The following is a 12,497-nucleotide window of genomic DNA, read 5'->3' on the forward strand; positions in this document are numbered from 1 at the left end:
GGAAGAGAAGGTTTTGGAAGACCTTGTGAGCGTGTAAAGGCGTTGGCCGATTCCAGCTAGCATTGGAAGGTGAGGAGGAAAGGTCAGCAGTGTACGCTGCCATTGTATAAATGCCTGAACTGATAGCTGTGGGTAATAACCAGGTGTGAATGTTTCTTTGGTAGATAAAAGACCAAATCTATCAAATAATGAAAACAAATGGTATATATGGCTAACTTAAAATAACAAATAACTGAATATATAACTCCAATAACAGGATTCTGATTAAGAACTAGAGGTCAAGGCCATTTTGCCTCTACCAGATGAGGTCTGCAAAAACAGATAAACAAAAAGAAACTAAGGATTCAAAAGTGATATCACCAATAAAGAGTAGTCACAGGCAATAATATGAACAGTAATTATGTTGTTTATATGCCATTTATGTTTCAGGGTGGGCTTTGCTATGATATGTTAGCTGAGTAACTGCTTCCAAAAATAAGCTTAATCAAATGGATTTGTGTAAATCTAGGAGATATAAGGGTTGATACAATTTTGCTGCTTATTAGATTTTAAAACACATTTGTTCTATTATCTACAAATAAGTACTTTATTATCAAATAGTTCAGCATCAGAACAAGGTTTCTAATTCCAAAAGAGTTTTCTTTACATAATATCATATTGTGAAATACATACCACATTGTGAAACACATATTAGAGGAATCTGATACTACATCCTACATCCCGTTTCAGTATTTCTTTTGCAGTTGGGTAACTTATTTTGACTGAAAAACTATAAATTTATCTCATTCTTCTTAATGCTGTCCATGAAATATAAGTATGAGCTCCTCTTCGGCTAATACTTTATAATTATTCTGTGCCAGATTAAGAGAACTGTTTCATAGTGACATAAAACTCCACTACAAGAAAAACACATAATCATTTTTACATACACAGGCAAATCTCTCAACACAAAGGGAAAAGACATTATGCAATTATGTAAGGCAGATGAGCCCAGAAATAACATTCATTCAAAGATAGTACTTCATATTCAATAATCCCATATAAGAAATTAATGTCTCAGAGTAAATAGAAAATTAAAATTAGCCCTTGGGACTTTGACAAACTGTCAAGGCCGTTTGTGAATTCTAATTAATGCTCTAAATTAACCACTATTACTTAGAACCAGGTACCAGAAGAATATGAACCTCAATAGTTATGGGCTGTTTCAAATTTGTTTTTGTGCAAGTTATTCCTTCATCCAGTATCCCACAAATAAAATTGTTTTCCGGACATACTTAAGATTTATAATAAATGAACTGAGTGTGTATACAAGGCATCGTTTTGGATGCTGACAATGTAATGCCCAGCTCTCTATGTGGTCTCAGCCTACTGAAGAACAGAAATTCGGCCAGGATAGCATATACTTAGACCAATGTACCAAAAGGGTCCAACTTAATTTAAGTGACTTGAAAGAGGAAATAGTAAATAAGACATTTTAATTTTTTTCCCTTAAGCTTAGTCACATCTGATCAGAGCACGGAATGCCTTCTACAGGAAACTTCAGACTTCAGCACAGGGCAGACCGACCACCACCTTCTTTTGACAGAACGTAAGTATTCAGCCAGTTAAGGAGAAGTCATTCTCTGGCTTTTGCAGGGAAAATGGAAATGCTAAAAATTCTTTATTGCAGATGAGAATCAATTTTTAAAGGCTCCAACTCTGCTTGCTTTGCTGATAAAGTTCTTCAGAAGATCATGGTCCATTTCTGCAAAGCCTGAAGTTTGTGTTACGACAGTCAAATGATTTATGCAAAACCTGAAGCAGAATTCTTCTAAATCCTAGGAACAACAACAAAAAATGCTTTAATAAATTTGTATATCCCAATGCAGTGCAACTCAGCATGAAAATTCCTAAGACACATAGGAAGGAACAAGGATTTGAGAGCCAATAGGAAGAAGTGTTGGTTCAGCAGTGTCTAAAGAATAGTTATAAAACTGTATCACTAACATGAATCTGTGCTTGTAAACATTTAAATAACAGAGTAAAATATTCAAGTTCCTTAATATCAGCCAGTGCAAAGAATCTTTTTATTCCCAGAAATAGGCACTAGGTACCTGTCAGTATTTGTTAAAATACTCCACTTTTATATTCTCCTAGGAGCTGAAATATTTCTAGCTGAGGAGAGTTTCTACTATGTGTTAGGTACCAACCATAGGCAGTAGGTATATGGTTGTGAGCAAAACAAAATCCTTGCCATTCCTCAAGGAGCTTACTTTCTAGAAAACAGAAGGCTGGAAGGTAACCATACAAAGAATTCACATAAATATGGAATATGAAAAAGTCTTGAAAATCAAGCCTGGTTCAGGCGGAAACACTTGTGTGCCCACGGCCTCGTCACTGGAGATAGGCGCCTGCCTCCAGTACTATCGCCATGACTTTAACAAACTAGGGAGGAGTCTGGCCTAGCCATGAAGTGTCTGCATGTTCTAAGTGCCCAATGTAGTACTATGTTAACGAAAGACATTCACTATGCTTTAATATCAATGTTTCAAGGTGGGTAAGATTTTTTTTAAATGTTAAGTGAAAAAAAATCCAATGTTTAGAGAATATACATCTTGTAACATAGGAAAAAAACAAGAGCTGTGTGATGTTCATGTTTTCTGGTTGATGAGTCATCTCCTTCCTCATACTTTTTTGTATTTTTGAAATTTTCTTTAATAAGCATATTTATTTATACAAACAGAAAAGAAAGTTATAAACTTTTTTCTGCCCACCACTAAAATGTTCCTGTTTTTTGACCAGAGAGGATATCCTTATAACAAAAGGAAATCGACTCCAAGAAGAATGGGCTGCTTCCTAAAGATTTAGCTCTAAGAGAGGTTTTCTTTCCTTTCTTTATTATCAAAACAATACACAGTCACTGTAGAAAGTTCAGAAAAAACAAGCAAAGATAGGAAATAAAAATCATCCATAATCCCACCATTCAAAGATGACCTTTGACTGTTTTTTAGTCTTTTTTTTTTCTATGTAGATAATAAATTTTGGTCTTACTGCTTTTTAAAAAATTTTTTAAATTTATGCTCTTAAAAATGTTCATTTTTCAATTAATATATTTTGAGTAGCTGCATATTTCATAGTATTAACATACTACAGTTAAAAGAAATCTCTAGTGTTCATGTTGGCTTTTTCTAATTGTTAAAATTATAAGCAGCGCTACAGTAAACTTAGCCTTTGAAGCTAAATCTCTGTCCAAATCCATGATTACTTCCTTAGGACAAGTTCCTAGAAGTACATTCCTTAAAGCTTTCAATACATTTGGTACCAGGTGCCCCCACAATGACTGCCCCGATTCACACCCTTAGCAGCTATTCAGAACACCCAATATTCTGAACCTGCATTATCTGTAAGAAAACATTCCCCAGTTTCACAGATGAAAAATTATACCTTATTTTCATTTTTCACTTATTCATAAATCCATTTTGTTCTGTGGTCCATTTTAGTTCCATCAAACTGCTAATGTTTTCTTCTTGTTTTCTAAGAACTATATGTTAACTATGGTAAATGTGCCTCACTATGTGTTGCAAATATTTTCCCCACTGTGTCAACTTTTATACTTTTCTTGGTGGTATTTCTTGATGTCTAGATATTTTTTTCTTTCTAAAATCAGACCTATCAATCCTTACCTTTATGGCTTCTTTCTTGGAGCTCCACCATAACGTTATATAAATGTTCACCTTTTCTGGTACTTTTAGTTGATTTACTTGAGTTTAGTTTAATGTATGAACTAAACACCTAACATTCTCTCCAGAAGGTCAGCTAGTTGAAAGGATGCTTTTCTTACCTGAGCATCATACTTTACAGCAGCTGAAAGCAGGGCGATGGCATTCTCCTCACAGATTCCTTGCTTGATAGTTTGTTGACAGAGTTTTTTCAAACGATTTTCTCTATAAAATGTAGCCAAATCAAGTAATCCTGGCAGGAAGAGATATTTATTAGGGGAAGTGATTTCAAGCATCCTGATTAAACTCAGCCAACCCTTCAAGAGATGATTGTGACATTATTTGGAATATAATCCTTAAGGAAGAGCTGTGTAAAATAAAGACTTGTGCTGACTCTGAGTGTGTGGTTCTACCTGCGAACACAGTTGATCTGAGCAAATACGATACACAAGTAGCTGTGGAAAGGCAGGCACACAGTGAAGATGGCTTTCATATTTCTCCTGTGAAGGCTTCCCCCACATGGTCACTTGTTCTCCTGGGTCATTTCCATCAGCACATGCACATGCTGGAATAGTGCCCATACTTTCAATGAAGAAAAAAGAGACACCTTTCATGGACACATGTCTGTCTCCCATCAGTCTCCCCCATTTCTCTGCAAACCTAGGGAACATCCTGTTTGCTGCCTCCATTTTCTCATTTCCCATTCTCCCCCTAGGTCATTCCAGCAGAGTCCCATCCCCTCCTCTCCCAAATGTCATGAATGCTTCCGTGGAGCCAAATCCTAGGGGCCGTTGTCTGGTTTGATCTTACTCCACATTATACAGAATTAGATATGGCTGGTGATGCTTCTCTTCTTGAAACCCATTACTGCCTTGTGTTTTTCTTCTCCATAGTTTTCGGTCTCTTGGCTGGGCCATTTTTCCTAACTTCCAAGTGTTCTGAGTGCTCCAGGGTTCAATCCTCAGATTCTAACTTCACTTATTTCTCTAAGTGACTTCCAGCACCAACCCCTGCCCCCCACCCCCAGTTTAAAATACCATCTATAAATAGTGAGGATTCCTATTATATTATGTCACCTACTTTCACATAAGTCATGACGGAGTGATAAACACATATAAGTTAAGGATATGGCTATCTAAGTCTCCATCAAGGGTTTGTTAATTAGCATACAGAAAAATACTTTGTGAAAATACTTACGAAAGGAACTATGTTTGGATACAAGGTTTGGCTAGAAGCACTGTGAGGGTCCTCCTGCCCTGCCATGAATGGGATGAAGCACTCTGAGACCAGCAGGCCCTGTGCTCGGAGAGGTACACTCACTAGTTCTACATCCAGTCTGGGTTGTCGCCTGATCAAAAGGTTAGCTGAATTCTCTATTAGAAAATCATCACATCTACATCAAGCTAATCTTCCCTGCAAGGGACAAAAAGAGCTGGGATTTCATCAGTCTTAAAATACCACTATTTTTGCATCCATCTGCCAGTGCATCTTGCACAGGTGGGAGGGCTGGGTTGCAAACCTGTTTTCATTGTAATGTGACCAACACTATCAAAATTATAGAGGCAAGGCTTATGGCCCAATGGAGGATACTGAAATCTTGAGACCTGTGATGGCTCATTTGTTTTTGGTCCTCAGCAACTCCCAAAATCCTCTCCCTAGCCCCACACCCTCTTGAGCTGCAGAATCACATAAATGTGTACTCCTGAGCTGCCCTAAGAGAAGATCGTGCCCTGATCCCCTGTTCAACACAGCCCAGATCAGCACCTCCTCCAGGCACAGCCTTCACCACAGTGGCCAAGGAGCCAAGCATCCACTCCTAGGCCACACTTTGGTCACTGGGGACTCTGGAATTCCCTACCTAGTTGGCCCTGAGGCCCTTTACGTGTACATTTGCTCCCTTTCCCGCCCATGCAACCAATGTGCAGATGCCCAGCCCCAGTGGTTGCCCAGGTGGATGGAGCTTGGCCATGCAAGCTGGGGTATGCCCATATACCCCTTTGTGATGCAGGGTGCAGCTGGTGATGGGTAAAGAAAGATGGCAGGCCCCAAGCCTCCAGATATCTTCCTGTGCAGGTATCTAACAAGCAACTCAAACTCCTGTGCCTCTCAAACCCAAGGGCAAAACCTGTTACTTTCCATCTTCCTCATCTTATTGAATGATAGTTCCATTAACCCAGCAACTCAGGCCAAACGGCTTAGAGCCGTCATTACTTCTGTTTTCCTCACACCCCATGGGCCATCCGTGGAAAAATCCCATCTTTAAAATATATCCAGAATATGATCTCTTTTCAACACCTTCACCGCTATGCCACCCTATCCAGGGGATCATCACCTTACACCTGAACCGTCACAATTAAGCAAATCACATCACTCCTGTCAAAGAAGCTGCTATGCCTCGCGTCCCGCTCCCCCAACTCAGTCAACACAAAGACCTGTTCTCCCTTTCTTCCTCAACCACTTGCCCCAGCCTCTCATGCAGCTGGGGTATGGCCTTAGTCACCTCTGGTCCATGATCTGGAATAAGTGGAACTTCAGGACCCTTCCTTAAGAGACACTGGGATTTGCCCTTTGCCCCGTCCTCATTATCCCTTCCTCCATCCTGCTGGTAATGCAAACGCAATCCTGGACTGTGAGCACAGGGGCCACACATGGGATGCCCTGCACTGTCTCTTCGTGTGAAAGAGAAACTAGCCTGCTTAAACCACATTTTTAAAAACGTTGCTGTCAAAGCAAATCCTAAATAACATGAGCCTCATGCTCTAAACCTTCCAAGGCTTTCCGCCACACCAGAAATAAAATTTGAGCTCTTCACCATGGCCCCCAAGGGTAGTCATGCTCCTGCGCACATCCCATTGCCTGACCTAATTCTTACCACACTGAGTCTCACTTCACTCCACCCACGCTGGCCTTCTTCCTCTTCCTCCACAAATCTGTGCCTGTATCAGACCTCTGCACTGTCTCCCAGGGGGCTCTTCCCTTGGGTATCTGCATGGCTTCTCCCTCTTGCTTCCCCCAGCAATCTGCTCCCTGCACTTCCTCCCGGCTTCCACATATTTGCTTGTTTAGGGCTGGTGTCCCTCATCTGAACACAAACCCCCAGAGGCAGGGCCCTGGTCAGTCTCCTGCACAGACACTGAGCAGAGCTGTGGCACATCCTGGGCATGGACACTAAATCGTTAGTGGAAGGAAGGAAAACCGTAAAACTTCAGAAATCAGATTCTTGTTTACCTGAGGTAAACTAAATGCTGATCTGGTAAAAAGTGATACTGGATTTAAACATGTGAAATGAATATTTAATTTAAAAATCTGAGGGCTGAGCTGTTTAGTTCCTTGTAGAAGTAATTCCTTAATTCTGTGTGCCATCGGCCAACAATATTGCTGACATCTGTGAACTAAAATGTACTGTGTCTGTTACTCTGCACCTGTCTGATGATCTGTCTGGCTTTTTTACTGCCCGTACCCCTGAGGGGCAGGGAACACCCCACACTACCTTCAGGACAAAAGGCCCCAGAAGGCCCACAGCATTCTGTCCCAAAGCCATCTAGAGGGCAATTCCCAGTTAGGGAGACCAGCAGGGCTTATTACTACTACGTGCCTTTCACCTTCTTTCTAATGCAGACATCTCAGGGGCAGCTGGGGTGGAGGCCAAACAGTCGCACACATTCCTTACATAAGGCAATTAAACCTACTCCACACTGCTGATGGTTTGAGATCCGCCAAGTCACCCTCTGTATGAAGCAGTAACCAGGGAAAAGTGTGAGTTTGACACACAAAGAGAGAACTGTGTGTGATCCCCCCACGGCCACTTCCATCCTGCCAGTTACTCAGCACTGTGCCCCTCTCTTGGGAGAGTATGGTGGCGATTACCTACTGCCTCCTCAGGGGAAAGGCTGATGCTGTCTGTATACAGGTATTCCAGGAAGGCTCGGTAAACAGGATACGAAAACTCACTCATTTCTACGATATCATCCTCGTTGTCTTCCAATGAGGAACGAAAATGCTCACACCTGAAGGAAGAAAGGAACATGTGAGGCCCTAGCTTCTGGGTGAGAGCAGCCGAACCTCCTGAGGGGGACATCCTCGTAAGGCTTCAAGGGGAACTGACAAGGAGAAAGGAAACATAGAGCACGGCACAGATTCTCCTCACATTCCACACCTTTTGTGTCCCCCTCTGGGTGGCTGGAAGTTTACTGACCACCACTTATTGGACGAGGCTGCAGATGCAAACCAGCTGTAGCAGAGCTGACTCCAAGGTGTCATTGCTGCACAGTGCGTGCGGAGCAGCATTTATGGAAACCAGGTGGTTTCCTCCTGTTATGGGTTGAATTGTGTCTCCCCCACCCCAAATTTGTATGCTGGTGCCCTAATCTCAGAATATAACAACTGGAGAAAGGATCTTTCCAGAGGTAATCAAGTTAAAATGAGGTCATTAGGGTGGGCCCTAATCCGAGATGACTGGTGTCCTTATNTAATTCTAGGTTCACAAATAAATACCAAGTGAACATGGTAAACAGGAGAAGAAACAAGTTGATCTCTCCTTCCTTTAACTTTAACGGATTTAAAAAACAAAAAAAGATCTAATCAATATTTTCAGATACCAAAGCCAGTTATGTAGGCTATCCTCCAGTGGCACAACTCATGAAAATCTACTTGTCACCACTTGTAGCCAGTAGGCCTACAAAAATATGTACTGTCCCATTGTGAAATGCAAGAACAACCCAAGGGTAGAGGCCAAAACAAACAAATGAACAAAACAGTGATCTAATTTTTTCTTAAAACATGACCTAATGAAGTATATAATAAAGACCTGGGTTACTTAACCCTGGCCTTGACCCAATATCAAGAAATATTTTCATCAAAACTTTACCAATTTTACTGTTAGATGGAACATACTGTGGGCCACCCCAACTCACACTGCAGAGAGTAAGGTTAGTAGTTCTAACTCACTGGACTCTCTCTTCGAGAGCCCAAGAGCGCAGTTTTCTGATAAGTTCACAATTACCAGGGAGGCAGTTCTCAGAATACTTCCTAATAGAAAGCCCTGTTTTTTTGTTGATTTAGAAATAATTAACTTTCTCTAAGAATAAGCCGCTGTACAGATTCACAAAAGATAGTAAACTATTTTACCCTAAGTGAGTTTGCCATCTTAATTTTGCCCACAGCAGGCAATGGTACCAACATCCTCAGTGACTTAGGCTCAGAGCTTCAGAGTCATCTTTGACTTCTCCCTCCTCACTTTTTTCAGAATATCCAGTTGGCAAATAACAGATTCTCTCTTTGTAATTTTCTCCCATCTGCCACCACCCTAGGTCAGGCACACCCCATATCTAGACCAAAGCCAACAGCTTCTGTGGTCTCCCTGCCTTAGACTCTCTCTTTTCTGACCCAAATCACACAAGGCTGGCAGGTTAACAATCCTCTGAAAACATTCATCAGTACTTTCAAACCTTCAGTGGCTTCCCACAAGATTAAAATCCAGATGTGTGACATCAAGACCTTCCATAATTTGTCTTGCACCTCTATCCAGCTCTCTTTCAAATCACATTTACCTACATACCCTATGTTCCAAAACAGATGTACTCACTGCCCTCCAACATTTTTATTCACAAAGTCCTTGTGCAGGAATGCTCTTTTCTTTCTCTCTGCCTTAGAAATCCTGCCCATCTTCCAAGGCTCAGCTTAAACGGCCCCAGAGGAAGAGGTCTCTGGCTCACCTGCACTCTTGCCATTTATGCCATCCACACCACTCCAGCCTGGCCCTTATCTTCTCAGGGATGTATGTCTTACCTACTCAGCTAGTTACAAGATCCTGGCAGGGTGAATTACTGGCTTATTTCTCTAAGTGTCTCTCCCCAGTATGGTATCTTATGAAGAACAATTTTTAGGTTATTTTATGGACTAATTGAGAAAGGCACAATAACACAGAGCAACTGAGGGATGGGTAAGACCCCACTGACAGCCTAGCAATTGGAGGGTGGAGACATCCCTGCACTGCCTGTTTTAACTAGACGTTTCCCAGACAAGGAAGGAAGATGGTCATCATACAAGCTGAACTGCTGTGGTGGCTTGGCTCAGAAAGCTGAAGTGTACGGTTTTCATGTGCAGTCTAAGTCATTCACTGACTCATTCAAGGGCAGTTCTCAGTTCTTGAAGATGGGAGTACTACACAGGAAGCTCTGATGTACCGCAGTGGAGCCTGGCTGTCGGGGTCAAACACACCAAGGGACCCACCCTAGCTCTATCACTAGGCAATGTGACTGCGGGAATGTTCCAGAGCCTCAGTCCCATCACACTGCAAGCTAGTACATACAAGTTAAATGATAAAATGTTAAATACCAAGGACAGTATCTGGTGTACAAATAGTAGCCAGCAGTAGAGGTTTCTTAACAGATTTACTATTTCTTGGCATTTTAAGTGACAAAGCCTCCCTCATGTAGAGACTACATTTCCAATGATCAATTTGGACAGTAAGACCTTTCCTGTTTGCATGGCCAAGTCAGTGAATGGGCCCAAACCTCTAATATGTGCTTTATAAAAGAATTTTCCTTGCCCACACAGGGTAAATAGTCAATCCTATTTGGCTTCTCAATAAATATATCTTTCTCAATAAAGAAAAACGTGCAAGGAAATGGAATAAAGGCATTTATTCAAAGAAAAGGCATCTACTTTTACCATCTACCCTCGCACATTACAGCAAATGTGAGAGGGCAGAAACACACTTCATTTTACATGGCTTGCTGCGAGGGGCAGGTCACAGGGCTGCAGGCCAAAAGCAGCCTATGAAGGCCAAGTACTTAAACTCTTATCATCTATTTTATCTTCTTAAAAAAAAAAACAACTGAGGAGAGCAGGATTCAGGTAGCAATCCTTTCATAGCCTTGTGAGAAGTAAATGAAATCAGCTACCCAGTGCAGTGCACACCCAAAACCAGTTACTTCTGATGACTAAAATGTTTACCAGTGGCTGCAGAAACTCCGGAAAACCACTTAAAATCACAGATAGCCTCTCTCTTCCCTAATGATGTTCTATGAAAAAATCTAACTAATGGGAACACAACAGTGTCCTTCTGGGCTCAACTACCTAGCATCAGAAAACCAAAATATTTTAATTCCTGCATTCACTTCTGAAATATCTTTACTAGCCTCCATGGGAAGGAAGTAGCCTTTGCCCTTAGGGAGGAGGAAACCCTGCTTCGTGGAGAAATGCTGGAACAGACACAGCACAGGGGTCAAGATACAGAAGCTGTGGGGCACTGGCCTTGCCTCAGCATGGCCTTGTGAAGTTTACCTGGAACACCTAGCAGCACACGGGAAGTCAGGGGTGGGGCACGGGCTTGGCTGACGGCAGCAGCTGCTACAGGAACAAGAGTGGAGAAAGTTTAGAGGGAACCTATAAGTCTGTTTGGGACCCAACCAACTGCCAACGCCTCCTGCTGTTTCCTAAGGTCATCTGTTCCTAAATCTGATTCATACCAAGAAGCAAAATTCTGAAGCTCAGATTTTCCAGTCTAATATGCAACAGATGATGACCATAAACTGAGCTAACCTTTACTGTCAGGATGCCTGGCATATTTCACATTTTATTTTGTAGCCATGCTTAATGAAAAAAACAGGCACTAGACATTCATAATAAATGAGTTTTGTGTCACCTCAATGGAATGATCCCCAACAACCGTCGCTTAATGGCTGTGAAGTACTAGAAATGAAAAAGGAGAGAGTGAGGAAGAATATAAAACAGGAAACAATGAGGAGAAGAAAAAGGTAATTTGTGAGAGAGAAGAAGAATGGAGAAGAAATAGTGATAATAAAAAATTCCAGAGCAATGATTCCCAAGCCTGGTTTTGTAAGAGACCAACATATTACCAATTATCTCAAGGTGTCACAAAATTCACAAAAAATCAAGGCAAAGTTAGCTTTAAATCAATTTAACTTCAAATATGCTTTTATGGAACTTTAAGAACAAAGACAAATGCTGGTAAATCAAAGTACTGAGACTTCTGAAAGATTGGGAATTACTGGGTTAGAGAGAAGAGAATCACTTTAGTCATTAAAATTACTTTAATGTGAACATAAATTGCTAACAAATGTTATTAGCATTCTTCATCATAAGTAGACCTCTGTGGGAAGTAATTTAAAAGGTTTTCCTTGGGTTGTCGTTTAAGCAAAGGATCCAATGTACACAGATTTTCACTTTCCACTTCTGTGAACAGGTAACCAGGACCTGAAGATCCACCCCACCCTAATATTCAATTCTTTTGTTTCTAATTAGTCAAACTTCCCCGAAACGGGCCCCAAGAGTCAGAAGTGAGTTCTTGAAAGATAAGTCATAACATATCTGCAAGTTTCAGTCACTGAAAAGGGTGGATACATGCAAAACAAGTCCCAGCAGACTTACAAATTCCTCCCTCGCAATATTGGTGTGATGGAGAGCCTGCAAGCTCAGGGATTACCACAGCAAATTCAGGCATGGAAAACAGAAAAGCAGGAGTATCTCATTCAAAACATTCATCCATGACATCTGTAGCCAAAATAATGATTACATGGGCAACAGCAAAGGTGCAAGTGTGTAGCTATTTCCACTTTTTTGGATTTATAAATCAAAATTTGAAAAAAGATAAAAAGTTTTTAAAAACCTTATGTTTTTAAAATAGACAAACAAGCAATACTCTCAAGTACCAGGTAAGGAGTTGGCACACAACATAACTCCCCTGCTCTGCTTTTCTGCCTCTGTTTCCTTCTCCCCCAAGATGTCTTACAATCTATCAGGCCCAGCGTGATGGGAGTTGGAAGACCTGGTGCT

General features: G+C 41.2%; 1 protein-coding gene across 1 annotated transcript in view; it reads right to left on the bottom strand.

Annotated features, from left to right (window-relative positions):
- Positions 1 to 388: 388 nt before the first annotated feature.
- Positions 389 to 12,497, bottom strand: part of LOC144243668 (RCC1 and BTB domain-containing protein 2-like) — a 47,262-nt gene continuing 35,153 nt past the window's right edge. The window contains exons 8-12 of the mRNA XM_077778796.1: positions 12,093 to 12,128; positions 10,986 to 11,051; positions 7,566 to 7,705; positions 3,821 to 3,951; positions 389 to 1,817 (exon numbers count right to left, since the gene is read on the bottom strand). Coding sequence (XP_077634922.1) covers positions 1,677 to 1,817; positions 3,821 to 3,951; positions 7,566 to 7,705; positions 10,986 to 11,051; positions 12,093 to 12,128 — 514 coding nt within the window. The 3' untranslated portion in view covers positions 389 to 1,676. The remainder of the gene's footprint in view (positions 1,818 to 3,820; positions 3,952 to 7,565; positions 7,706 to 10,985; positions 11,052 to 12,092; positions 12,129 to 12,497) is intronic.

The sequence above is a fragment of the Crocuta crocuta genome, unplaced genomic scaffold, assembly GCF_008692635.1.
Source record: "Crocuta crocuta isolate KB4526 unplaced genomic scaffold, BGI_CrCroc_1.0 scaffold586, whole genome shotgun sequence".
NCBI lineage: Eukaryota > Metazoa > Chordata > Mammalia > Carnivora > Hyaenidae > Crocuta > Crocuta crocuta.